Genomic DNA, 27,340 nt, shown 5'->3' with positions numbered 1-27,340 from the left:
TGTCTGCACGCGTGTTGATTGCTTCGGATTCGTGTGCCGGTCGACCTCCCCTCCCCCCTCCCCCCTCCCACACACACGCACGCACACCCCTCTTATGGATGCCTGGCCCATCAAGGAGTCTCTAGCAGCTTATCCACATCCAAGCACCCACATACAAGAGAACGCACGTTGCCGCACGCGATGTTGAACGCGCGCTCTCTCTCTTGCTTGCGTTTTGGTCACTCTTTTCACTTTCTGTGCGCACGCGCACGCATCGTTGTGGTCCTCCGCCCTCCATCCAGCGGAGAAGCTGTGTGACCTCCGCCTCCCTCCCTCCCTCCCCCCCTGCCGAGGCGGACGATACTCCCGTCTTCTTTCTCTCACCCTCTCGTGTGTGTGTGTGTGTGCAGCATGGAAGAGGAGTTCACCAGTAGCGCCGCGAAACGACGCGGCAACGCCGGTGTCGGTGCTGGTTATGCACCGCTGCATAATCACACCTTTCCGCACCTGACGGCACCTTTTATGTGCAGTGACGAGTGCGCTGGAGAACGCACGAAGCTGCAGCACGAACTTTCGAACGCCGCGAATGAGTTTGCCGTGAGCAGCTTGTTGACATGGCCGCTGCTCTTTATGGCGCGTACATGGGCGCCCGCCTCGCTCGAGCACCGCGCACACGCGTCGGCGACCCCGGACCCGCACTTGCCGTGCCCGAAGTGCCCGGCTAGCAGCGACGCCACAGCTAAAACGAGGTATCGGCAATCTTTTTTGCATGTGGGTAAACGCCGCCCTCTGCGGCTTGTGATGGTGATGGCCGTCGCTGCCTGCATTCTTTTCTTATCGCTCATCGTGCTGCTATTCCGCGGTTCTGCTCTCCCGTTGAAGCCGCGGGGTGTTTTGAACATCACCACACTTCAGCCGATGAAAGAGCTGAGGGGTCGGGCTCAAGGAACTGGCGTCTTGGTGCAGCACGAGGATGCCGTGAGCCGGCTAAACCTCACTGCTGCGCAGCGAGCCTGCATCGTGGCCGGCGCTGCGTACGGCGCCTGCGGGCTGGTCCACCTCAGCGCCAACGAGCTGCCCTCGTGGACACTGCGCGTTGTGGAGAGGGACTGCGCGGACTGCATGGACACCTACACTTACCGCACCACTGTGAAAGGGGTGCGACTGCACAAGCGCCATGGCGTGTACGCGACGTCGTCTGCACCGCTGGGCCGTGTCGGGCCGATGCTGCTGGCGATGACGAGCGTGACGGACGACGTGAATGTGCGCACGGAGCTGCCGCAGTGGGAGTGGCTGCGGCACGTGTACGGTGAAGGGTTTCCGACCGTGGGTGGCGCTGGCGAGGGGGCTGCGCAGCCGCGGAGACCGTATCTTGCCGTGATGGGCATCCCGTCGACGGATCAGCCGGCGCGTGCTGCCCTGCGTGAGGCACAGCGCAGGACGTGGCTGACGTACCAGGAGGTGGCGCGCACGGAGAACCACTTCGATGCCGCGCTGCTGGCGCTGTACGTCTTCGCCGCGGTGGAGCCCAAGGCGGCCCCGGGCGCATCAGAGAGCTCTTCGGCATCCGCGCACAACGGCACGTCCGCTGCCGAGCCGAGGCGAGGGCGCCTGAGCGCGCTGCTGCCGACGACGACGGAGTACAAGGCTGCCACCGAGGCGCTTCTGACGGCGACTGCGCAGGCCGAGGGCATCGGCGACCTGGCCGCTGAGGGCATTGTGCAGCGCCGGATGGAGCTCCGCCGCAACTGGAACATCGCTGCCGTCGAGGACACACCGTGTGCGGATGTGATCAGCCGCCGCGTGACTGTCGGCGCGGAGACGTCTGCGCTGTTGTACCTGAGCGGTGCCCTGTCGCTCCCCGTGACACCCGCGTTCACGTCGCCGGCGGAGTACGTCTGCCACGCGTCGTCTGCGCTGTGGCAGGAGGCGCTGACGCACCGCAACGTTGTGTGGATCGACATGATGACGGACCGCCGGCCGACCACGAACAAGAAGCTTGGCGAGGACGGCAAGTGGGGTCTTCCCGTGGAGGTTGGGATGAGCCAGAAGCTGATCCTGTGGCTGGAGTACGCGTACCACGCCTTCAAGAATGTGCCTTTCATCATCAAGGGCGATGACGACAGCTACGTGAAGGTGCCGCAGTTCCTGAGCGATGTGCGGTACGTGATGGGTGGCGCACAAAAACGGGTGCCGCCGCCGGCTGCGGATGGGGTGCAGAACAGCGCGTACGCGGTGGACGTGAGTGCGACGGAGTGTGCGTACTGGGGCAGCACACGTAGCGTGAAAAGTGTTGCGTTCAACGCCGGCATGACGTTCATGGTGCACAGGCTTCTTGCTCAGGTCGTGTTGGAGCAGCGGGGTGAGGAAAAACAGGTCGACGCTGTGAAGATGGCGATGATGGAGTTCGATGCGAACTTGTCGAAGGTGTACCGCGCTGCCCGATTTCATCAGGAGGACATTCTGATGGGGCTGCTGATTCGAGGCTCGCTCCGCCGCGCTCGCGAGATCTGCCCTAACAATCGCGTGTGGTATGTAAGGGAAGGTTTTGCTCGCTTCCACGACTTGCACCGCGGTAGGATGCACGACGTGACGTGGTCGACGGTCGTGGCGCATCGCTGCACCCCCGCTGATTATTATTACCTGCACCACTTCTTCCAGAAGGAACTGGGTGCCACGTTGGCGGGGTTGAACGGAAGGAGCCGTGCTGAGAAGGACGCTGTGGCGCAGGCGGCGGAGTGGGTGGCGGAGAGGCGGCGTTCCACGGGGCCCGCGGTGGTGGGCTGGGACACCTTGCCGGAGGTGAGGTGGGTGCGCGCGCTGAAGCGGACGCCTGCTTACGACATGGCGGAGGCGGATGGGGTGCCGGTGTATCACAACAAGTACATAAAATACTCGTCCAAGCGGCTTGGTATCGAGCACGGGATCGTGTCCTTGCCATAAGTGTACGAGGTGTCTGCAGCCCTCGTTTTTAGATGCCTCACGCACTCTCTGCGTGGTGTTTGGGCGTTGGCGTCTGTGTGGATGCGTGCGTGCGTGCGCGGGTGTAGGTGGGTTCGATCTTGAGAAGGTGAGGAGTGAGCTGTGATTTGAGGTCTGCCAGTGCGTGGGCGGTGGTGGTGCGGATACTCCTTGCACCTTTCGTTCCTTGCTCTTTGGGTTCTTCCGCGGGTGTACTGGTGGTTGTGCTCCGGAATATGCATGACGCCCTCCGTCATGAGGCGTTGATGCAGGGCCTCAGGAACACCCATGTGGGGTGCATCCCCTTTTTCTTTTCGTTGGGTTATCCGTCATGTACGGGTCTCGTCAACTGGGAGCCGTGCGCGCCTGACGCTGTCTGGGAAGTTGCCTCGCTGACGACCTCTGCTGGTGTGTGTAGCGGCGCTGCACTGATGAGGAGGTTGCGGCTTACGCTCCGTGATGCGCGTCAGCGGTGCAGCCGACCGTCTATTTCGCTCTCGGCACCGCTCTCTTGGCGCCGCTGTGTGGGAGCGCCATGCAGGTGTTTCTGCACCTCACCTATAATAAGGGAGGAGGGTTGGGGTGGAAACGACAGCCGGCGGTGGTGGTTTCTGATGGCGGCAGCACCGGCTGCGGTCGACTGTGACACACCCGCATAAGAAACGTGCGAAAACAGAAAGAAAACGCGAAAAACTCGGCTGCCTGTGTATGCCCCTCTCTCGCTCGCCCCACCCGTATCTGTGCGTGGGGGAGTGTGCGCAGCCCCTTTGCGGCTCCTCCGTCCGCGGACTCGGCAGCGTTTCCGTCGTCGTCGCCGCTCTGGGGGTGCCTCCGCGCGCTCTGTAGTCGTGCCATGCCGGGCAAACGTCAAGTGCGCGTGTGCGTGCGAACGTCGGCGTCACCTTCCTCTCTCGCCTTGGGCTTGCCCCACTCTCTTTTTGCTCGTCTCGTTGGCTGACTGCCGCACCCCTCCCCTTCCCCCTTTTCTTTTTCCGACTCCCCATTCGGCGCACCTCACCTGTGCGCCCATCATCATCGTCGTCGTCATCATCATCCTTCACGCATAGTAATAGCGAACTCTTCATCACTGCATTGCCAACGTCACCCGCCCGCCCCAGCGCCCCTCCTTCTCTTGGTCTCCCATTTTCGTTTATTCTTTCCCCCACCTCTTCACAGTGACCCTTACGCGCAACAAGAATACGCTGCCAACGCAAGCACAGCACCACCATCACCAGCACCTTCCCCCCCACACGCGCCCCCCTCCCCCCCCCCCCCCCCCACACACACACACACACACACGAAGACTAAACCACGCGAGGAGGACGGCGAGAACAGAAAAAGAGAGAACGAGACGCGGAGGCTGCAAGAAATCGAAATACACGAAATATAACACCAACACCCGAGGGAGAAACACCCACACAAAAAGGGCCGTCACCTCCGCACCCCGGGCACCGCGGCAAGGGTCAGCGAGGGGGCAGCCACACGGTGTCTTTCTTTAGGCTCCTCTGTTGGTGCTCGGCGCACTGCCGCGAGGGGCGCCCATTGGCGATCGTGAGAACGCGAAGCGAGCGAGACATACATCTATATATATCTATTTATATCTATCTATTTATATATATGTATATGTATATGTATATATATATATATATACCAAAGTGGCAGCATCCTCGCGACAGGCTCCTCGCCACTCGTTTCCGTTCTTGTGCGGCTTGCGACGCTTGCTTCTCCTCATTCGCGGCACTTCCCCGTGCCCCTCCCCTGCCCTCCCACATCTCTCTGCTCAGCGCGACTTGACATTCCCCATCCCTCCTCCGATAAAGAAGTACCGTACTCCTTTCGAGTTGGTTTCGTATTTCGGGTTTTCGTATTTACAAATTCGTCGGGGACTTCGCCGCGGGACGTCGTGAGTGGGTCTCACTGGATCATCAGCATCGACCATCATCATCATCATCATCATCATCATCATCGATTTCACAGTTTTTGTTTTCCCTTTCCATTGCAGTGTCGCTTTCGCGTTTTCTTGTACGTTCCCCTACCCCCTCGTTCTCCCTCCCCTCCCCTCCCCCCCCTCTCTCTCTCTCTCCTGTTTCATCTTCGTTTCTATTACTTCCCACGATCTTTCACCTCTTCTCTAGCTTTTCGATTGATTGATTGATTGAAAGCCCGCCAGCATCATCATCATCATCATCATCATCATCATCATCACCATCACCATCACCATCACCATCACCACCATCATCATCATCGCCGTTTCCTCTCTTCTCCGTTCCGTTTTCTTTGCCTTTTCGTTGAGTGATTTCTATTTCTCTCGTTTCTGTTTCCGTCTTGTGCCTCCTCTTCTCTCACGAACACTCTCGCTGGCGCGATTCCGCGGTGTCGTCTGTGGCGTGCTGGTCTGCGTGTGCTTCTTCCCACCGACCCGAACCCCTCTCGCCTCCACGTCTTCCGCATCCCTCTGTCGTCTTCGGCGTGCCACCCATCAGCATCATCGCGCTCGAACCCCCCTCCCCCAACACACGCACGAACGCACGTCGAAAACAGGCCTCCACGCGCAAGCATCCGCCACCGAGAGAGAGAGTGTGTGTGCGAGAGAGAGAGAGAGAGAAGAGCACGTGACGGCATAACCCCCCCCTCCTCCAAGAAGGAAAGGGTCGGTGGATAGGTATATGCTTAAGTAGGTGCGTGCATGTGTATATACGTGTATATATGTGTATGTGTGTGTGTGTGTGTGTGCACGTGGATAACCTCCCCCCTCTCTCTCCCTCTCCCCTCATTTCTCTGCATGTGCTCGTGCATGTATTCCTAGTGCCCCGTTTGCGTGTTGGTTACGTCGTCTAAACCGATCCGTTGTTTTTCACTTGCGTGCCCACGTGCGTGTATCAGCTTGCTTCACCACCTCCTCTCTCTCGCCCTTGTAGCTGCACATCGACGCAGATATATATCTCCGTCTCTGTCTCTGTTTCTCTTCGCCGCCGTCTCGCGTTGCCGCCTCATCTCCATCACAGTGGGGGAGGGGACGGAGGACAGCAACAACAGCGAAGCAGCCGAAGAACAGCGAAGAACACAGCAAGGGCGACGCGTGTTGCGTGTTGAGGGGAGAGCAAACCGCGCGTTCTCCGCCCTTCGTTTAGTTGTCGTCGTGTGTGTGTGTGTGTGTGTGTGTGTGTGTGTGTGTGTGTGTGTGTGGGTGGGTGTGTGTGGGTGGCCCTTTTGGGGTCTCCCCGCATTTATTTTTCATTTTCGTTTAAATTGAAACAAAAAAAAGTTTTCGTTTGGGTGTTGTTGTGGTGCTTTTCAAACTTCGCTTGTTTTTGCTTTCTTCTTCTCGAGATTGACGTAAACCGAACGCGGAAACCCTCACACGGCTCTCCCACGCCCCCTCCCCCCCCTCCCCCTTCTCCTCGTACGTGTCGAGTGGACTGTGCACTTGAAGGTTCTCTGGGTAAGGCTCAGTGCACGTTGCACGTCTTCGCGTTGGCGCCGTCGCTCACTCTCGTAGTGTTATTTTTTTTTTGCGTTGGACGATCGCGTGCGTGGGTGTTGTCGTGCCCGCACTCTTTCGCTTCGCCGACTCAGCGACTTGATTTGTTTTCTTGATCTCTCTTTTTCTCTCTCTCTCTTTCTCTCTCGCTGAGTGTGTGTGTGTGCGTGTGTGTGTGTGTGTGTGCATCCACTCGCTCGCTGTCCTTCTTCCTCGCCCGCGGTTGCACGTTTTTCACTACTTGTCGTGTTGTCCGACTCTGCCGTGCCGGAGAGCCACCGCGTCCCAACTCCCCCTTCTTCCTTGTTCCGTTGGTGCTGACTAGCACGTTGACCCTCCACAGTGATCGACCGTTCTCACCCCCCCCCCCCTTATCATTATCTGTGCTTTCAGTCATCTTCCCCTTCGGAACACGTTCCGCGCTCCTCTACTTGTTGTGCGCGTGTCTGTTGTATGTGACTCTGAGTATACATCTATCTCCCTCGCTCAGTGTGTGCGTATTCCACCTTTTCAGTGCTAACCCCCTCCTCCCCCACCCCCTTTCTTTCCTCATCCCGCCTCTCTTGCCCGGCGCTCCCCTGCCCCCCTCCTCCCCACTGAGACCATCACGGCTGCTGCTGCGCGCACGTGTGTGTGTGTGTGTGTGTGTGAGCCCCACCTGACCTGGACAGCGGTGCTGGCGGCACAGAGGACACGGCTTCTGCCACATTTTTCTTTGTGTGTGTGTGTGGGTGTTGATTCTTCGGGCTCCGAATTTTGACGGTCACCACACCGTCCTCCTCCCTCCTTTCCACACCCAGACACACCACCCCATTCCTTTGTTTGAACTCGTCGACTGTTTCGCTGGCGCCCACAGCAGCGTGATTCTGCTCGACGGCCTTCTCACGCTACCCAACCCCCCTTTCTTACGCCTCCTTGGTTTCTTCCTCGCTGGCACTGTCGTGCTCTCCGGTCGACCCTCTTGCCAGCCCAGCGAACATAAAACCGTGCCCCCGCCATCAAAAACCGCCGGGGTCGCCGCGCGCAACCATGTCTCATCTGACGTCGCCGATTTTGCTGAAGCGCCGCGCGAGTACCTTTCGTGTATGCGCGGTCGGCGATGTGATCAATGTGCAGTCGCTGGGGATGGAAGGGTCCGAAAGCAGCGCTAGCTTCATGGGGCACGACGCCTTCACCTACTCTTCTCAACTTCCGGACACCGTCAGCGCCATCAGCCCCGGCGATTCCGTATCGCACGAGCCCAGCACGTGTGTCTTCACCAGCTCCCCGGGCACGCGCCGCTTCCGACCCGCGAGTCTGACGCTTCGCCGGAACTTCTTGAAGCAGTTCAGCGGTGGTGCTTGTCGCGCCATCCTTCGCGCTGTCTTGGTGCTCGTCCTCCTGATCATGCTCTACACACTGGTCGCAACAAACCTTTCGGAAGACGCCTTTGCGGACAGCGTGAGGGATCCGATTGGCTACCTGTTGAATCTGAGAGACCCGGAGCACGACCCGTGGTCGGTGCTGGTGCAGCACGAGGATGCCGTGAGCCGGCTCAACATAGCGCCTCAGCAAAACTGCCGCATTGGATCGATGCTCTGCAGCCCGCTGCGCATCGGCGCGGCCTTCCTGCCCTCGTGGACACTGCGCGTTGTGGAGAGGGACTGCGCGGACTGCATGGACACCTACACTTACCGCACCACTGTGAAAGGGGTGCGACTGCACAAGCGCCATGGCGTGTACGCGACGTCGTCTGCACCGCTGGGCCGTGTCGGGCCGATGCTGCTGGCGATGACGAGCGTGACGGACGACGTGAATGTGCGCACGGAGCTGCCGCAGTGGGAGTGGCTGCGGCACGTGTACGGTGAAGGGTTTCCGACCGTGGGTGGCGCTGGCGAGGGGGCTGCGCAGCCGCGGAGACCGTATCTTGCCGTGATGGGCATCCCGTCGACGGATCAGCCGGCGCGTGCTGCCCTGCGTGAGGCACAGCGCAGGACGTGGCTGACGTACCAGGAGGTGGCGCGCACGGAGAACCACTTCGATGCCGCGCTGCTGGCGCTGTACGTCTTCGCCGCGGTGGAGCCCAAGGCGGCGCCGGACGCATCAGAGAGCTCTTCGGCATCCGCGCACAACGGCACGTCCGCTGCCGAGCCGAGGCGAGGGCGCCTGAGCGCGCTGCTGCCGACGACGACGGAGTACAAGGCTGCCACCGAGGCGCTTCTGACGGCGACTGCGCAGGCCGAGGGCATCGGCGACCTGGCCGCTGAGGGCATTGTGCAGCGCCGGATGGAGCTCCGCCGCAACTGGAACATCGCTGCCGTCGAGGACACACCGTGTGCGGATGTGATCAGCCGCCGCGTGACTGTCGGCGCGGAGACGTCTGCGCTGTTGTACCTGAGCGGTGCCCTGTCGCTCCCCGTGACACCCGCGTTCACGTCGCCGGCGGAGTACGTCTGCCACGCGTCGTCTGCGCTGTGGCAGGAGGCGCTGACGCACCGCAACGTTGTGTGGATCGACATGATGACGGACCGCCGGCCGACCACGAACAAGAAGCTTGGCGAGGACGGCAAGTGGGGTCTTCCCGTGGAGGTTGGGATGAGCCAGAAGCTGATCCTGTGGCTGGAGTACGCGTACCACGCCTTCAAGAATGTGCCTTTCATCATCAAGGGCGATGACGACAGCTACGTGAAGGTGCCGCAGTTCCTGAGCGATGTGCGGTACGTGATGGGTGGCGCACAAAAACGGGTGCCGCCGCCGGCTGTGGATGGGGTGCAGAACAGCGCGTACGCGGTGGACGTGAACGCGACGGAGTGTGCGTACTGGGGCAGCACGCGAGTCTTCAAGAACGCACAGTTCAACGCCGGCATGACGTTCATGGTGCACAGGCTTCTTGCTCAGGTCGTGTTGGAGCAGCGGGGTGAGGAAAAACAGGTCGACGCTGTGAAGATGGCGATGATGGAGTTCGATGCGAACTTGTCGAAGGTGTACCGCGCTGCCCGATTTCATCAGGAGGACATTCTGATGGGGCTGCTGATTCGAGGCTCGCTCCGCCGCGCTCGCGAGATCTGCCCTAACAATCGCGTGTGGTATGTAAGGGAAGGTTTTGCTCGCTTCCACGACTTGCACCGCGGTAGGATGCACGACGTGACGTGGTCGACGGTCGTGGCGCATCGCTGCACCCCCGCTGATTATTATTACCTGCACCACTTCTTCCAGAAGGAACTGGGTGCCACGTTGGCGGGGTTGAACGGAAGGAGCCGTGCTGAGAAGGACGCTGTGGCGCAGGCGGCGGAGTGGGTGGCGGAGAGGCGGCGTTCCACGGGGCCCGCGGTGGTGGGCTGGGACACCTTGCCGGAGGTGAGGTGGGTGCGCGCGCTGAAGCGGACGCCTGCTTACGACATGGCGGAGGCGGATGGGGTGCCGGTGTATCACAACAAGTACGAGTACTGGGCGAATCCTGCCACGTCTGTCGACGATGGCTACTGCTCTCTACCGCAGAAGTGAGAGGCAGAGGTGAAGCGGCGTTGCGGCGTTTTGGTGTGGGCGTGTGGGGCACCTCCTGCCGCCGCCCCCGCTGCGCCCCAGTGCACGCCTCGTCCCTCTGCGTTTTATATCCGTTCTCGCTGGGCTGTCGCTGCCCTTCGTTGCGGGAGGGTCTTCATGAATGAACCGTGTGGGAATCTTGCGTTGGATTTTTTTTTCCGTTTCATGCGCGTGTTGGCACCCCGCATGCGAGAAGGGCCGGTGCGTATGTGTGCGTGTGTCTGTCTGTCTCTCTCTCTCTCGTTCTCGTACTCTACATCCTTGTTCCTCGTATGTTTATTTGTAAACTCAAATTTTCGCTGTTCTTGTGTCTTGCTTATATGCAATGTGCTTCTCTCCATTTTTGCCCCTCCCTCCCTACCTCCCTCCCTCTCCGTCTCTCTCTCTCTCTTCCCTCCTCCTCCTCCCCGTCCCAATTCTCTTGTTTTCGTAGTGTGTGTGTGTGTGTGTGTGTGTGTCAGTGTGTGTGGATAAGACACACGCACACACACACTGGCAGCCTACCTCCCGGGTTCTCCCCACACGATCCTTCACGTTTTTCATTTTGATGTTGTTAACAAGGTAAAAGAAAGATGTTCCATGTTACGCACACGCTTGTGTCCTTTCTGTCGTTGCTTTGCGGATCCAAGCGACGTGATTGCCAGCAGCAGGTGGTGCCCCTCCCTCCCCCTCTTCCTCTTCCCCTCCAAATCTCTTCGTTCGTTCTCCAGCGTTCTTTTTGGTGTTGCTTCTCGATGTTTTTGCGTGCTTGTTCATTGAGCTCATTTTTAGTTTTGTTGTTTCGTGCCTGCGCTCTGCTGTCCGGAGTTCCCATCGGTGCGGATAATGCGGAGCAACGGTGCACCGCACACCCCCCCTCCTCCTCCTCCTCCTCCTCCTCCTTCTCCACCTCGTCGTCCTCCTCTCTGCACACACGCAATCACAACCACACGCAAGGGAAAACCCAGCAAAGACGACGACCACAACGCATATCTTCACAGAGGACTCTGCAGGGGGGGGAGAGAAGATATCCGAGGAGGCCAACACGAGGAAGCGGGTCAAACGGTGCGTTTATTTATTTTATTCTCTCTCTCTTGTGCAGCTGGCCGCCGTTGAGGTCGCCATGGGCGCATACACATGGTCTGTGGGGAGGAGGGATCAACCTGGATAACGTGGCCAAAACAAAAAAGTGATCGGGTTGGCCGAGAGCGACGACGAGCTTCACTCTCGGCCCTTCGTTCGGGTATGTGTGCCTTCGCATTCCTGCACGTTCTTCCTCGATTTCGATTTTTTTCTGTATTCCCTTCAGCTCGGCGTGCACGTCAGTGCCGCGATCCATCTTTTGATGTTATCTCGCCTTCCCTCGTCTAGCAGGGCGCATAAAGTGCGCAGATACGTTGCCTGCCCTTGTTTTGTTTTCCCCTGCGTCCCATGAGATGTTGTCTGTGGCGCGCGCGCGCTCTCTTTCTCTCTCTGATTTCCCCATTCTATCACGCGCCTCTCGCTATTTTTAGTCTTAAGAGTATCATCTTTTGCTTTGAATCTGAAGGGAGTGGGGCGCCCGCCCGCCCCACTCCCTTCTCACCTTCTTGTGCCTTGTAGTGCATCGGGCTTCTCATCTGCAAATACGAACATGCAGCGCGCACGCACTCTGTCCATGGACATGACGTAAGCATTTCCCCTCTTGTTTTCGTGGTTTGGCGTCTTCGTGATGCTTCACGCACAGCACACGTTTTTTTCTATGCGTGTGTGTGTGTGTGTGTGTGTGTGTGCGTGTGTGTGTGTGTGCGTTTTGCTTGCTCTCCTTCAAGCAATGCCGCCGCCGCCGCGTGCGTTTCTTTCCTTGTGGCGTGTCTTATGAGTTCAGTGATGCCCCTCTTTCTCTTGCCTTGCCTTTGGTATATGCAACTCCTGATCCCTCCCCTCCCCCGCCCCTCCCGCCTTCAACGAACACACCCCAACAAGAAGACGAGACGCTGCGTGCTTGCTGGGTACTGTTCTCCTCCCCTTCTTCCTCCTCAATCGGCGTCTCTTGACCGCGTGTGAGGCTCTTGTGTGTGTCTTGCTCAGAGTTTTGTTACTTTTGCGTTTCTCCGCTGGTTTTTGTTGGTGCTGGTGGTGTTGCCCCTCCTCACCCGACAGTTTAGGCAGCGCCCCTAACTGGGTTTTGTGCGACTGCGTACACCCACTCCCACTCACAAACACCTTCTCCCCATTGCCACTCTCATTTTGCATTTTTATTTCTTGTAGTTTTGTTTTCGTGTGTGCGTGTGTGCCAGTGTGTGTGTGTGTGTGCGTGTGTGTGTGTGTCACCGTTCCGAGTACGCGCTCTCTCTCCCGCTTCCTTTGCTTTGGCTTGCCCCCTCCCTTTGGTGCGGTCATCGTCCCCAATCGCTCTCCCTCCCTCTCACGCAAGTCTCTACGGAAGCAGGAGCGCGCCCCTCAGCAAAACCGCCGGGTGAGGGGGGGCCGCGTACATACGGCCCCAAGGGCACAAAGCAAGCCAAAACAAAAGAAACGGGAGAGAGAGCGCGTACTCGGAACGGTGACACATACACACACACACACACGCACACACACACACACATACATACACATACACACACACACACTGGCACACACAGAGACAGACATACACATGCAGACACAGCCTTCCTTCCTCTTGGGCGTCGACGCTCCTGTCGATGGCGGCGGCGGTGGGCGGGTGATCGGCTTTGTGGCATATCTCCCTTCTCAAGGAACCGTCGAACACCAACAACAGCAACAGAGGCATCACACTAAGCCAGCCAACGCAAGTAGACGGTGCATGAACACGCGCACGAGAATGGGCGATGAGAGGATGAGCAGGAGGAGGGGGTGGTGTGTGTGTGTGTGGGGGGGGCAACGCGCACGGTGTGCGGCTGTGTGTCTTTTCGCCCTCTTCAAGTGGCGCACGACACGTCCCGTTTCCGTGTCCCCCACCCCCTCCTCCTCCTCCTCTCATCGCCCATTCTCGTGCGCGTGTTCATGCATTGTCTTTCCTCATCTTAATGTTCTTGTGTGTGTCGCCCTGGAGCTCCCGTCATGACGCGGGCCACCGGGCCGTGCGTGTGTGGTGGCAGGCTCTCGGGGGTTGGTGGTGGTGGCGGACTCTTGGTGAGGGCGGGCAGGTGTCTGGGGGCCGGCTCTGTGCTGGCGAGGGGTGCGGCCGTGATGCCGCTTGCACCGGCTCGCTGCGACTCGTGTTGGCGGTTGGAAAAGGAGCGCACGGATGCGCCGGCTGCTGGTGTGCCATCGCTGCGTTGCGGTGGCGTGTTGCGGTGGGCTTGGACGGCGCCAGACGGTGTTGGTGGGGCGCGGTTTCCTGGACACGGCCGTCGTGCACCAGAGGTAGGTGCGCTGTGGGCTGTGCATGCGTCTCTTCATTGCGCGGCTCGCGTGCGGAGCACGAACACGTCAGTGGATACCGAGGCGCTTGCTTCATCTTCTCTGTTCTCTCGGCCGCACTTTTTGTTTGCTTTCTCTTGTTCTTCTTCTTGAGTTTCTCATTGTGTGTCACGCGCCGTGCTGAGTGTCTGCGGGGAGAGGGACGAGAGGCTGCACGGGCGCGGGGCTCTTTCTTACTTCTCCCCCACTTTATCTTTCCTTGTGGTGGCGGTGGGGGGCCGGGCCGGGCCGGGCGGAGAGGAGGAGGCCCCCTCCCCCGTTCACACACACACACACACACACCCTTATTGCGCCTACTGGTTCAGGATGTATATCACGGTGTGTTCTGTGCGTCATCATGTATATGTATATGTATATGTATATATGTATATATGTATATATGTATATATGTATATATGTATATATGTATATGTATATATGTATATGTATAGAGAGGCATGTATAAATGCATGCATACATGTGTATACATATAGATATTTCTATATGTCTGCGTGTATGTGCCTAACCTTTGCTTGGCCGTCTCTTCTTCATTCGATCCACCTACACCTCTCACCATCTCCGCCGCCCCGGGCTCAGAGGCAAGCGTGCCGGCGTGCACGGGCACGCGCCTCGTGGCCGCAGGTGTCTGGCCACCCCCGAATACGTGCGCATAGCTACTGCCACACGTCCTTCGTTCAACTTTATATATGTATATATATATATATATATATATATATATATATATATATATATATATATGGTTATATTAGACATGCGTGTGCGCGTAGGCACGCCTTGTTGTCTTGCACCATCTTCCCTTCTCGTGCTTCGACGTGTGCGTGTGCTGTGCGAGGTATGTCGTGGTGGCGCCAGCACCGGCTTGCGTGGTCTTCGGTGCGGTGGCCGTGAATGACTAAGAGGACGACGAACAAGTGGACCAAAATAGAAGCGGGCGAGCAATGGTCAAGGAGGCGTGGGGCAGGGTGACTGGATGTGTAAGCGAGCCGATGCCTCTTCGCCATTCTGCGCGCCCTCTTTACCGTGCATCTGTTCAGCTCCGTGTGGATGGCGGCTGCACGGTGGCGGTCGGGCCTTCACTAATTGTTGCTACGGATGATCTGCGGGTGTTTCTTAGCTGTGTTCGCCCCGCATGCCTGTCCCTCCTCAGTCTCCACACGCGGCGTGCGCGCAGGATGACGAGGCGCAGACGCAGACGATGCACGATCGGTCGAGCGCCTGCTGCTGCCGTTCTCGCCCGGTGTTATGCAGAGGCGCCAGACATGACTGCGTCCCTTGACTCTTTCCTATCTCTTTACATTGCTTCCGTTTCCCATGCCGTCACGCGCGCGCACACACACATGCGAACATATGTGTGTATACAGTGTGCCCTCGTTCTCTCCGTCTACGCCCTTCCCCCTTCCCGTCGCACGTGACACATCCGTGTACACTCGGTGTAAGCTTCCTGCCATATCTACGTATGCGTGTCGACACATTTTATTTTTTCTTGCGAAATCTGTCTTGGCCCACCAGCAGCTCCAACACATAGACACACACACACACACACACACACACACACCAGTGCTCACCACCACGCCGTGCCCCACAAACACCATTTTCCTGCAGCTGACGTGAGGAGAGGCAGCGCGAAGGTGAGCCGGCACACGCGCAGACGTGTCGAGTGGACTGTGGCTGGCGAAGGCGGAAGCGGATAGTGTTCTCGATATTCCTTTGGTCATCGTTGCGGGAGGAGCTTGACGACTGAGCCGATTTCATATTCTTCTGCGTTGCCGTTCTTGTTGCTGCTGCTGCTCTCTGCGACGTGCACCTGCTCCGGGGAGAGTGTTAGCGGTGGTGGAGGATCCTGCCGGGCCCTGAAGCGCGCCTCGCACCGTCCACACCACCGCACACAGGCATACCCACGGACAGCCCATCCGAACTCAGCTTCCATCACCCGTGTAGATTGACCCCGGCCAACGCCAAGCGTAGCGAAGAAAGAGAGAAAGGAAAGTGGTGCGATGGCCATGGAGGAGGCTGCGCAGGAGGTGCGGCGCATCCTCTGTCAGAATGACGTGGAGGAGACACTCAACTATCTTTCTACCGTTACGCGATGCATCGAGGACAACCAGCACGACCTTCGTGCGGTTATCGGCAACTCGTATCGAGATCTTCTCGGCGCCTGCGATGGCGTGGTGGGAATGGAGAGGGACTGCGCAGACATCCTGACCATTGAAGAGGCGATGGAACGGGCTAGTGCGACACGTGACGGAGACGGCCGCGGCAACGCTGAGATGGACACTGAGCCGTTTCTGCCGCCCTCATGGTTTGCCGTGCGCCTTCGGCGACAGAGGCGCGCAGCAGCGACTACACTCACGACCACCGCTGACAACAACAATACCGCCTCGAGCGATAAATCGCCGCGCCTGTCGGCGACGAAAGGGTTTGCCGTCACCAACGGCGGAACGAGAAGTGAGGGCGATCGCGGCGCGAGCGCGACCACCGCGGCGGCGGCGGCAGATCATGGCGCGCATAGAGGAAGGAAGACGGAGTTCAACGCTGCGCTGGCGCTGCCAACCGTCGACTTGCCCTTGCCACACGCAGCACCAACGCACACGAGCACACAGTGCGCACACCGCGATGCTGTGGTGGTGGACGAAGAGACGGGCCCAGCTGCTCTCGCGGCGCAGCGGATGCGCTTGGACGATGAACTGCAGGCGTTGCACCTCGATTACATGACGCTGGCGTCAGCAACGGCCTCGATGGCGAGGGGCGCAGCGGCGGCCGATGCCGAGCTGTCGAGCCTCCTCGCCGACTCCAGTGCGCTGACGTCTTTGCTGCGTCCGGCGCACCAACATGACGAGCAGCAGGACCGTCACTCCCCAGGTCCTTCGCACCACGCGGCGAGTGATGCCGTCGCACTCTCCGCTGCAAGCGGAGAAAAACGCGAGGCCCCTCTGCGCGCCCTGGAGCGAGATCAACCCCTTGTCCGTCTTGCGCGTCGGCTGCACCGCGTGCAAGCGTCCCTTCGCGTTTACGCAGGCGGCAACAGCGGCGCACAGTCTGCCCAGTGCGTCAGCGACCCCGCCACCGCATCGTCAGCGGCGCTGGCCGGCTTAAGCGTGGATAGCACGTTGCACTCCGCTAACCGGCCTCCGTCGTGGGCCACCGGCATTCAGCGCCGAGCGACGGCCCTCGAGGCGCGACTGGTTAAACTGATGTTGCTGCGTCTGCGCCGTGCGGCTGACGACTACGCGTCGCTTACCGAGCAGGTGTCGAAGGTCCCATCCGGGGCTGATCTGGGGGAGCCCTTGACGGAGGCGAGGGCCATGCGAGCAGCCGAAGAGCGCCACCGGATGTATGTGTGGGTGGTCTTTACGCAATGCCACGCCGCTCTGTGGGCCCTCCGCGACTCACCTACGCTCGTGAACGCCCTCGTGGCGTGTGCGCCAGGTGCAGCACTGCCGGCGAAGCGTGCGTGTCCGTCAGGGATAGCAGGCACGGAGTCTGCGGCAGCGCCCCCGACAATGGCGTCACTTGATAGCGCTGTGGATACGTTGTTCCAGCTGGCCACGCAGGACGTGAGGGTCGTCGTTTCGGCGGTCATGGACGGAGCGGTGTCGGTCGCCTCCGTGCCTGCCGGTCGCACGGCTGGCGATGAGGCACTTCCCGGTGCAGCTGATCCGTGCCGGATGCTGCTGGCGTTTTTGGCGGTGTTGCTGCTGCGCGAGAGTCAACTGAGCGCGGCGCGGTGGGCTGCTGTGGCTCCGTCGTTACTGCCGGCTGCGCTCCCGAGTTCCGGCGCGCAGCCGGCAGTAACGCCGGCGGATGCTTCTCCACAGCCGCCCCCCGTTCTCCCCGACGGCAGCGTAGGAAACCAGAGCACGAATGCGGTGGTGGGCCGTACATCGAACTGCGCGAAGTCCGAGGGCGGTGCGCCGCCGTCATCGCACACGGCGACTTCGCCCGAGGCGCGCGTCTTTGCGACCGCCACGCACTTATGGGCGTTGGGGTTGGCGGCAGCTACAGCCGACGGTCCCAAGGCGTCGACAGCGGCGTCTGTGGCGACAGGCAGCGGGACGTCAAACACGGCTTGGGCCTTGCGGTGCTTTTCAGGCCTCGCGCATCTGCTTCGAGCCTTTGCCGACTACGTCGATCTGGTGCAGGCCGCCTTGGCCGAGGTAGCCTCGACGCCAGCGGTGCTTGATAAGGAAACGGCTGCTTTATACTTGCTGCAGCGCATCTGCGTAGCAGCTGCGGCGGCGGCCGAGGAGCAGCTCGGAGCCACTGACTACGGCACCAGCGCTGCCGCTCTCGCGCGCCGCGAGGACGAACGGCCGACATTCCCCACCCCTGCCATGGCTTCTGGTGCGCGGTCGCTGGATGAGCTGCTGCAGTGGCGCTTGCGCACGGTCTGCGGGAGCGCTGCTGCCGAGGGTGTGCCTGGGGACGGTCCCGGCACCCCACACGGCTCCCTCATGGCGGCGGGCGCCGGCGTCCTTCCACCGCCCATCGGCAGCAACGGCACGCCGATGACGCCGATGGGCGGCCCTGATGGCGTCACGTCGGCAAAAGTGCTTTCCGGTGTGGCGCCGTCGCACTCAGGAGCGGTGGCTCGACGGCGTGCGTACGTGGAGCTACTCCGGGCGAGCGTGAACACGGTTGACGAGTTGCAAGCGAGTGGCGCATCAGCAACGGCCTTGGGAGGGCGCTCGCTTTCCGTCCGCGCAGATGTCGCTGCAACAGAAAACACGTCCGCCACCTCCGCAGCGGCAGAGTTGGTGCCGCCGCTGCGGCTTGTGTGCCATCAGCTGCTCGCGCCTTTTGTGTCGTCGCTGGTGGTGCTGCTTGCGCGCGATCCGGTGGCGCTGGCGGTGTACGGTGAAGGTCAGAGCAACCCGGACATCAGGCCTGCGATGCAAGCGGCGCGCGACGCTCTGGAACGACTGCTGCCGAACGGCACGCAGCAGTGTTCGCTATCTGGCACGCAGGGCACCCGGATGCCATCTAGCTTTTCCGGCCTAGGGCAGACATGGGCAGCTGTCAGTGCGGCGCGGTGGTGGGAGCTGGTGGAGCAGACGACCATGCGCGCGGCGCTGCAGAGGTGCGTGACCGTTGCCTTGGAGTCTGTCGGCTTTGTGGAGGCCTGCATTTCACAGGGCCTAGCAGCCTCTGCATACCGCATGCTGCAGAGCAGTGCTGAGAGCAGCCAAACCAAGCTTGAGCATCGAGTGAGCAGCGCCGGCGGAGGCGGCGACACCTCTCGCGGCCCCACCGGTGCATCAGCGCTAGAGTGCACATGGTCTGCACTCTTCTCCGTACTTCGCCTGCATGCGCTCTCGACCGTGGACTCGTTGAGTGGCGCCGGTGGGGCAGGTTCGCTTGAAGGCGCTGAAATATCAAGTGGTACGGAGACGGGGCACGGTGCCGTCCATGAGTGTGATGGGGCCACCACCTCAGCGTCGATCAGTGGACACACTGGACGCCGTGGCGAGAGGGGCAGCCTGTCGTCCGCGATGACTGGCATCTGCTGGGACCGTTTCCGGCCGCGAACAGCAACGGGAGCCGCTGACAGCGCACACAGGTCGTTCGGCACGACCTCAGGCGACAGCATTTTTCGCGAAGAAGGGCTGGAGTGGGGCCGCGCAGCATACCAGGCGGCGCAGCTGCCTCTGTCAGCGTTGCCCGATGCGACGAACGCGAAGAGGACGGAGCAGCAGCAGCAGCAACAGCAGCAGCAGCAGACTCGGGGCGGCGCAGCAGTTGACGCTGGGCTGAGCGCCTCGCAGCAGGCGCAGCTCGCGAAGATCTTAAGTGGCATGCGCGACAAGCTGTTTCCTGACTGGGTAGTGCGCGGTATTGATGAGAACGAGACGACAAGCGGTACCCGGCCCGGCGCTCTTCACATGAACGGCCACGCTGCGGAGCTGCTGCATCGGTGTCTGCTGACCCTCGTAGAGGCTGTGCAGGCGCAGACTGCCTCGGTGCAGGCATCGGCTAGTAAGGACAGTGCAGGATCACTGCCGTCAACGCCGCCGCTGCTGCACATGCGCATTGTGGGGTGGCTAAAGGATGCGCTCCATCGTGTAGAGGTGCAGCTGCGCGATGCCGAGCCGAGCGCGCCCCTCAACGGGGCTAATGCGACAGTGGTGCACAGCTACGAGCTGTCGCTCCTCGTGCGCGTGTACTTGGAGGTGCTGCAACGACTGCAGATGGTGGCTCTGCCAAGCGAGGCGACGAAGGTACGGCAACTGTGCACCGAGGCAGAGGATCTCTACGAACGGGCTCAGACGCCGTGGCAAGACATGCTAACCCAGTTTTATCGAGCGGCCCTTCAGCAAGCATACCACTCGGTGTTACGGCTGCGTGAGAGCGGAGCCGAGGAGCTGAGGCACTCTGCAGCGGCCAGTCGTGCCGGTGCGGCGCTGCGTCGCATGACGCACTTGATGGACTCGGCTGCGTGGGTTCGCGCGCCGATGGCGGGCCCCACCGCGCCAGATGGCAACAATCCCAGCGGGAGTCACGGGGTCGCCTATCCGGTGCAGCCTACTCCCGCTGTCATGACGCTGACCCAGGTGGTCCTACGCTACTTCCACCAGGCGCTGTACGGTGCGCCAAGCGTGTTTAGCGACTGGCCGGTGCCCTTCATGTCGTTTCCATCTCGCACTGGAGCTGCATACAGCGCCGCTTCTGTACCCGAGCAAGGACAGAGTGGCGCCGCCTCAGCAGCAGCGTCGGTAGGCTTTCGCGACGACAGGGGATGCCGCTTGCATGTGTTGGTGACAGGGAAGGTTCAGCAGCGTGCGCTGGAGCGCCTTGCCGCGACATCGGCGGAGCTCTACGAATTCGAGCTCTGCCCCCTCGTCGACGTGGTAGGTGGGAACGGTGACAGCGGAGTTGCGGCACGTTTCAGTGCGCTGCCAGCGGGGAACGCTGCGCCCACCACCGCTGCCGCCAAGCAGAACCAGGCGGACGACCTGCGCTTGCAGTGGTACATGGATGTCCTTTTCACTTCCTCCGTGTGGTGTGCAGGGAGCGTGAGCGAGGGCGGCAGCAGCAGCAGCGCCGGGCTCTTCGCGCCCGACACAGGCGGTAGCGGCGTTGGCGTGGACGCCACTGCTTGCGTGGCGGAAGGACTGTTGCGGCGCGTCGTGCGCCACCTTGAGAGCACGTGCGATCCGGTGCGGTGGCGCAGCGGCGTTCCGCTTATTCTCGCCGCGTATCGTCAGTTTGTCTCGGCGAGTGCACTCCTGTGGGTAGCGCACAGCAAGGAGCGCCGCGATGCTGCTGCGGGCGACACGCGCAACGAGGGAGCGCCCTGCGCTACCTCGGTGGCTGCTGCCGCAGCGGCACGACCGTTTAGCGCCACCGGCGCGATGGCTGCCGAGCCCCCCTTGACTGAGAGGCTTCTCCTTCCACGTGAGGAGGTGAACCGTCTGGCACTGCTGCCGATTGCGGCGTCGTCGAGCGCGGCGCTGGCTGCCGCCTCTATAGGGGCCGGTGGCACGCCGTCTGAGGCTGCTGCGCGTGCTGCAGCCCTCGCCCCGCAGACTTACTCACTTCTATCGCCGAGGGCGTCGGAGTTGAATCCGTGTGCACCCTCGTCGTCTTCGTCCGTTGGCGTGCCGCCCGCTGGGCCGTATTGTTTTGGCGGTCCCTCGTCTGCTCTGGCTGCTGCTGCGGCGGCGGGGGCCAGCGGTGGCGTTGGCATAAACTCCCTTCTTCGCCCCGCCAACGGCGGCCACAGCGCTTCGGAGGCCTTGCTGCTTGGCGGCATTGGTGCAGCGGACATGATCGGGGTAGGTGAGGTCTCCGTCCCGGCGGGTTCGAGCTCGGCGGCGGCAGCCAGCTCACTGTGGGGCACCACCCAACGAGGATGGAGTCAACTGTGGGGCACGAGCTGAGCTCTCCTGTGATGATGGCGACGCCACAGGGACCTCATCTGTTATCCTCGCGTGGCACGGACGTATTCGCATGTTCATGCGCGCTGCAGGTGAGAGGCGTTGCGCTTGTTGAGTGTGTCACTGGACTCTGTGGAAGCGTGTGTGCTTCGGTATATTCTCGGGCAGTGGGTGGAGGTGTACGCAACGAATCATCAATGGAAGGCATCAGTCGCGCCCCACACAAGAGGATAATGGTGGTGGTGATCGGGTGCAGGGAGTGGGGCGCTGCCGCTGTCATGCGGACGGCGGCAGCGCAACTTGTGCGGCTCACACACACACACACACACACACACACACACACTCACGGAGACAGACACTCGAACGTACGCAGGGGCATTCAAGTGTGAGGCGAGCGAGGCACACGTTGACGGGTGCTCGCGGCAGTCGAAGGCGCATGAGACGCGCATCTCCGGTGCGATGGTGTCTCTGTGCGCATGTATGCGGCACACACTGCCCCATTCATCTCTTGCACTCTCGTCCGCTGTTTATCTTTCTGCTACGCATACACACGCCGGGTACGCCTGAGCACAACACTGTGGAACGCGGTGGAGCCGTCCCCGCGCGCGCACCCCTCCTCCCCCCTTCCCTCCCTCCCTCACTTTCCTTGCAGAGCTCTGTGCAACCAGCGACGTCGAGCAGCAGCTGTAGCTAGCGACGGTGTTTTCTGTAGCCCCCCCCCCTTCCCTCCTCCTCCACCACTTCCTCCTCTCTCCTTCTCACCCATCATTGGCGCTGCTGTGCGGGCGCCCTCGCCGTCATCGACGCCGCCTCCATCTCGAGCTCCTTGCGCGTCTTTTTCTGGTATCCACCTCTTCGCCGGTGATCGTTGTTCGTCCCACGGGCTGCATGGGGGTACTGCGTCTTTCCCTCTCTCCCACAGCTTCCACGTACGGCCGGTTTTCCGCTCGGTAACGGCCTGGTGTGCTTGCGGTGCGCGTGTGCGTGTGTGGCTGTGCCCCTTGTACTCCGCGTACCGCGCGATCGCGTGTTCGCTGAGGCGAGAGGGAGGTGATCGGCACCAACCGCCACCCGCCGTTGCCGCCCATCTACACCACTTTTCTTGCACTTGGTGACCGAGGGTCACAGGGAGTCCTGCCGTCAGCTGTTTTTTTTGGTGGTGCTCGCTGTCGTCGGCTTCGTCGAGCCCAGCCAGCCGTACAGCCCTCCCCCTCCTCCTCCTTCGCCTTCTCGCTTACTCACGTCCACCGCAAGATGGAGTTCCGCTGGGCGGCGGAAGGCAAAACAGAAGAGCTACGGCAGTGGCTGCGCAAGCACCCCGAGCGGGTGAATGTGCCATCGAAAGACTCCAACATGACGCTGCTCTACACGTGTATCTCGAACAGCGACCACACCAACTTGGCGTCTCTCCAAGCAGGGTGGTCCTGCTGTCTCAGCACGGTTCGGATGCTGTGCGAGGAGTACAAGGCGGATGTACTGGCCCCGAACGGCGGCACCTGCAACACAGCCCTCCACCTTGCTGCCTCAACCGGCGCGGTCAGCATTCTGCGCTACCTGGTCGAGGTGCTGCGCACACCCGTAGACTGCACCAACACGTTTGGTGAGCGGCCGGTGCAGGTGGCAGAGCGCCACGGGCAAACTGAGTGCGCCAGAATTTTGGCAGCTGCTGCCGCCACGGCAGCCTCAGCGCAGAGCCGAGAGCGAGCGGCGGAGCGTTGCATGCCGGTGCAACAGACACCGCCGGGTGGGCCACACGACGCTGCCGCCGGCGCCCTTGAAGGCGGGAGTGGGCGATTCCAGAAGGTGACGGTTTCGGACAGCGACGATGACGACGCGTGGAGGAAAACCAGCAACGGTGGAGCGGGCGCGGCACTCAGCCAAGGCGGATTGGGCCGCGAGCGGTCCACTGACGGCGCCGGTCCGCCTTCGTTGTCCACACAGGCTATGCAACGCGGCGGCAGCAGCAACGGTGCCACAGCGCCCTTCATTTCCTTAGATGGCAGATCTGTCTCTGCAGTGGTCGGCGAGGCGCGTCCGCCACCGCCCAGTCGCAACCCCAACGAGGCAAGCGCCGGCAACGCGCCAGGCAGCGTCGGTGTACCGTTCATGCGCGCCTCATCCGACTGCTCTGCTTTTTCAACGCTGCCGACGCCCGTGCGGTCGCGCAAGGAGTACGACATCTCCAGCTCTCGCATCTTGGCCAACCCGGACCTGCAGGGGTTCCGCTTCGCCTACGGCGACGGCTTCAAGTACATCCAGTGCAGCGACCACTACGAGATTCGAGGCATCCTGCCCTACACCTACCGCGGCACCGTGTACTACACCCCTGTGATTATTTCCGTCTACGCACCTACCTCGGCAACAGACTCGTCCGAGAACCCGACGGGCGGCGGCCCGGCCGGGGGCAGCGGCGCTGCCGATGCCGCTCTCAGCAACCGTGACAGGCCGTTTCCGTTCATGGGGCCTGCAGGCGCACGCGCGTCGAAGGCGGTATCTCCTGCATCCAACACGACAGCGAAGACATACGTGTACTGCCGCTACCGTGTGTGCATCAACATACAGAGCCTCAACGGCTTTGCTATTAGTCGCCGGGCCGAGTACGTCGACCCGATCAGCGGCGCCATCATCCCGGCACCGGGGGATGACAAGTACCAGACGCTGACCACGTACATCCGCAACGTGGTCGTGCGTAACTTCGAGGCCGTGCCGCCGCTCATTCTGCCGACAAGCAGCTACGCCTTCCCCGCGCGGCCCAACGTCAGCCAGCTAGGCAGCAGCGGCAGCGCTGACGTCTACCACCACCACCACTCTCACAACGCACCAGCGTTCATGAAGAGCGCGCTGCCCAAGCGCTCTGCAGCCCACATCCGCTGTGCCACTCTTCTCCGTGATCTCTCGCGGTTTGGTGACGGACTTGCACGGTACGTTCCGTCGAAGCACCGCATCATCGCCTACGTGCCCATCTTCAGCGAGCACAAGGCGGCGGTGCTCGCGATGCCACAGGAGCGGCCTTACGCCACCACGGTTGGGCAAAGCCCGCAACCTGCCGTCGCCAACGCTGCCGCTGCCGGTGCGACGACTTTCTCAGCGGAAAGTGTGGCTCCCGTCGCTGGAGGCAAGGCTGGGGTGACGCAGCAGGTGGCTGTAGAGGCGGTGGCGGAGCTGCAGGTGCGCGTGGTTATTCAGTTCTCCCCGACCCGTATCGGTGGCGCCGCGGGCGAGGGCGACGCTGCGACAGACGGCGAGGCTTGCGTCTACGCCCAGCCGCCGCGCATTTACCTCGTCGATGCGGCGGCCAGCCCATCGACGATCCTGCGCGACGGTGCGGCGCCCGCCACCGCCGGTGCTGCTGGGGCACCTCTATTCTCGTCCGCGCCCTCATCCCTAACTGCGCAGTGCTTCGCCGGCATCATCAAAGACAGGGAGACGGGAGAGGTGTTCGCAGAGGTCCTCCGCCTCTCGCAGGATTCGTGGAGCGCCAGCGGATCGGTGTACGACATTCTTGTGGAGCTGCAGCGTGCCCTACGAGGTGTGTTGGAGTCCTTTGCCATGAGCTACACGGGCAGGAACGCCGGTTCGCCGCCGGCGAGGCAGGAGCAGCCGTCTTCGGGCTCCGTTGATTGCATGGCCGACTCGCCCCGCGGTGCACCGGTGGTGCCGTCGACACTGGATATCCTTTTCTCATCACCGACGACACAAGCCCAGCTGAGCCCGAGCGGGGCGAGTGGCGACGTCAGCGGTGCCGTTCAGAGAAGCAGCGCCGGGTACTGCCTCTACTGCGTCCAGCCGCTGCATCCATCCCGCGTGCTGCTGCAGCCATGCGGGCACGGCGGACTTTGTGGGTTGTGCGTGCAGCGGCTGCAGAGTCACTGCAGAGAGGAGGTGTTCGCCTGCCCCGTGTGCCGCGGCGCCGTCCAGAATGTGCTGGAGGTCTTTCTATAAAAGGGGCCGCCACGTGTGACGTGGCGCCCCTCCCCTCGTCACGAGCTGTATTTTCTAACGCGCGCCGTGCTGTTGCAGGCCTCGACCTCTCGGAGTGCTGCGCGCTTCGCGTTAGCGGGCATGCCACGGTATTCGTCTTTCAGTCGGCGGCGATACCGGTAGAGAAGAGGAGGTGCAGGATCGTGCGTCGGTCTCTGCGCGGTTGTCTGTGTGGAGGTTGACGTTGCCCACCTTGTTGTTGTCTTCCTCGACGTGGATCCTCCCCGCTACCCTTTGTCATCAGTTTCTTGGCTTCGCTCTTCTGGTGTGCTCACGAGCGGGGAAAAGCAGCACACCTCCACACACACACACACACACACACCTCCACACACACACCCACACACACACCTCCACACACACACCCACACACACACACCCACCCACACACACACACCTCCACACACACACGCACGCACACACACACACACACACACAGACAGGTCAACGCTTCGTCCCGTGCAGCCGCGATATCTTGTCCTGTCCGCATCCGCGGATGTTTCGTGCTCGGTGCACGGCGCAATCCCGGGTCAGCTTCTCTGCACCGTCTCCTTGCGGGAGGGGGTCTCCCCTCTTACTGTGGTGCCCTGTGAAAACTGGCCGCAACTCACCTTGGTCGGGTTCGGCCTCGCTGTTGTCATGAGATAGGCGAAGACCCCTCTCCCCACATCCGTCGTTACGTGCGTATGTGTGTGCCTGTGTCGGTGGCAGGAAGGGCGTGTGCTTCGGTTGAGAGCGCTGCTGAACAACAAAAGGAATTCTATATAGATTCGCTCGTGATGAGCTGCTTCCCCCCCTCCCTCCCTTGCATGCTGCGTTGCTCCGCCGCGTGACGACGGGTGCGCATGTCTTATTCATGACCGTCCCCCCTCCCACCTCTATGCGGCGTCTCCCCGTCTTCTGGCTCACCTTCTCTCTTGCACTCTTGCATGCTCATGCCCACCACCCGCCACCCGCCCCCTGCCGCATCCGCATACACCACGTACATTGACACTCGCAGAATTCATCGGCAGCGAGGATGACCTCGGGGCCGAATAACACCACCAACATCTACGACCCTATCGAGGTCGCTCGAGCGAATCCGTACTTCAAGCGGAACCACATGGGCCAGGTGACCTGCACGCTCTGCGGTATCTACTGCCCCGAGGAGAACAACTTTCTGAAGCACATCGCCGGCAAGACGCACGCGCTACAGCTTGAGCGGCGTCAGCACAAGGAGCTGCGTCACCTTCGGCTGCAGGAAGAAGAGCGACTGAACACTGAGGCGGAAGAGCGGGCGCGTAAAGAGGAAGCGCTGCTGGCTCTGAGCGGTGGGCAGGCGGGCAGCGGCGCGGCAGGTGGTGCTGGCGCGCTGAGCTCTGCGGCCGCTGCTGCTGCGAATGCCCGTTTCGGTACCCCGCTGTATTCCTTCCGGACGGAGCACGACGAGGTGGCGTATCGCACCAAGGTCTGGATCGAGGTGATGTTCACGCAGGCCGAGGAGGGCACACGTCCACTGCATCGCTGGCTGTCGGCGCGCGAGCAGCACGTTGAGAAGCCGCCGGATGACTACTTCGTGTATCTACTGTTCGCTTGCGAGGGGTACACCACCGTCGCGTTAAAGTTTCCTGCCAAGGCGAATCGCTCACAGCCGCGGGACGTGCTGGAGGAGGCGGACGGGAGCACGTCGGAGGCGTACTGGTGCTCTTGGGACCCTCTCCAGAAGGTCTACACACTTTTCTTCGCACTCAGCCGCTAGCACGGCCTGTGGCGTGTATCGGGTGCTTCGCCAAGGGCACGCACACACGCCCCCACCGGCCACGGTGCGGCTACCAGCCCCCCTTCCCCTCTCCTATCGGCAAAGGATGGTGTGACGTTGGAGTTATGACCAAATACACCGGCACCCACTTCGTTTCTGTCTCTGCCTCTCGTCGACGCACGACAGTGCGAAACCGTGTGATAGCTCCGCGTCGGCGTGTGTGGAGGGCGGGCCCCTGCTGCGGCGATCGGCTCTGGGTTGTGTTCGTTCACCATGCTGGACGGATCGCACTCTCGCTCTCTCGCTCCATCCCTCTCTTGAAGCGCCCGCTCGGTGAAGCGGACGAGGGCCCGAGAGGCCCACGCGCGCGCCGCCGATGAGGGCTGCTCTGCGTCCTCATGC

At 61.3% G+C, this 27,340-nt stretch overlaps 6 protein-coding genes across 6 annotated transcripts; all 6 read left to right on the top strand.

The window, feature by feature from the left end:
- Positions 1-390: 390 nt before the first annotated feature.
- On the top strand, positions 391-2,922 carry SCGR5 (phosphoglycan beta 1,3 galactosyltransferase; the record flags this gene model as incomplete). The annotated part of the gene is made up of 1 exon (XM_003721575.1): positions 391-2,922. One exon carries the CDS (start codon positions 391-393, stop codon positions 2,920-2,922), a length of 2,532 nt encoding a protein of 843 aa, XP_003721623.1.
- A 4,528-nt stretch (positions 2,923-7,450) lies between these two features.
- On the top strand, positions 7,451-9,904 carry SCGR6 (phosphoglycan beta 1,3 galactosyltransferase; the record flags this gene model as incomplete). Its single annotated transcript, XM_003721574.1, has 1 exon — positions 7,451-9,904. The coding sequence occupies one exon, from the start codon at positions 7,451-7,453 to the stop codon at positions 9,902-9,904; it is 2,454 nt and encodes an 817-aa protein (XP_003721622.1).
- Positions 9,905-14,659: 4,755 nt separating this feature from the next.
- On the top strand, positions 14,660-14,959 carry LMJF_02_0155 (hypothetical protein; the record flags this gene model as incomplete). The annotated part of the gene is made up of 1 exon (XM_003721573.1): positions 14,660-14,959. One exon carries the CDS (start codon positions 14,660-14,662, stop codon positions 14,957-14,959), a length of 300 nt encoding a protein of 99 aa, XP_003721621.1.
- Positions 14,960-15,342: 383 nt separating this feature from the next.
- Positions 15,343-21,225, top strand: LMJF_02_0150 (conserved hypothetical protein; the record flags this gene model as incomplete). The annotated part of the gene is made up of 1 exon (XM_003721572.1): positions 15,343-21,225. One exon carries the CDS (start codon positions 15,343-15,345, stop codon positions 21,223-21,225), a length of 5,883 nt encoding a protein of 1,960 aa, XP_003721620.1.
- Positions 21,226-22,476: 1,251 nt separating this feature from the next.
- LMJF_02_0140 (conserved hypothetical protein) lies at positions 22,477-25,164 on the top strand (the record flags this gene model as incomplete). The annotated part of the gene is made up of 1 exon (XM_003721571.1): positions 22,477-25,164. The coding sequence occupies one exon, from the start codon at positions 22,477-22,479 to the stop codon at positions 25,162-25,164; it is 2,688 nt and encodes an 895-aa protein (XP_003721619.1).
- Positions 25,165-26,218: 1,054 nt separating this feature from the next.
- LMJF_02_0130 (conserved hypothetical protein) lies at positions 26,219-26,938 on the top strand (the record flags this gene model as incomplete). The annotated part of the gene is made up of 1 exon (XM_003721570.1): positions 26,219-26,938. The coding sequence occupies one exon, from the start codon at positions 26,219-26,221 to the stop codon at positions 26,936-26,938; it is 720 nt and encodes a 239-aa protein (XP_003721618.1).
- Between the last annotated feature and the right edge of the window lie 402 nt (positions 26,939-27,340).

Source organism: Leishmania major, chromosome 2 (genome assembly GCF_000002725.2).
Source record: "Leishmania major strain Friedlin complete genome, chromosome 2".
Taxonomy (NCBI): domain Eukaryota; phylum Euglenozoa; class Kinetoplastea; order Trypanosomatida; family Trypanosomatidae; genus Leishmania; species Leishmania major.
The sequence above is the reverse complement of the archived record's forward strand: the minus strand, read 5'-3'. Positions and strand labels throughout refer to the sequence as shown.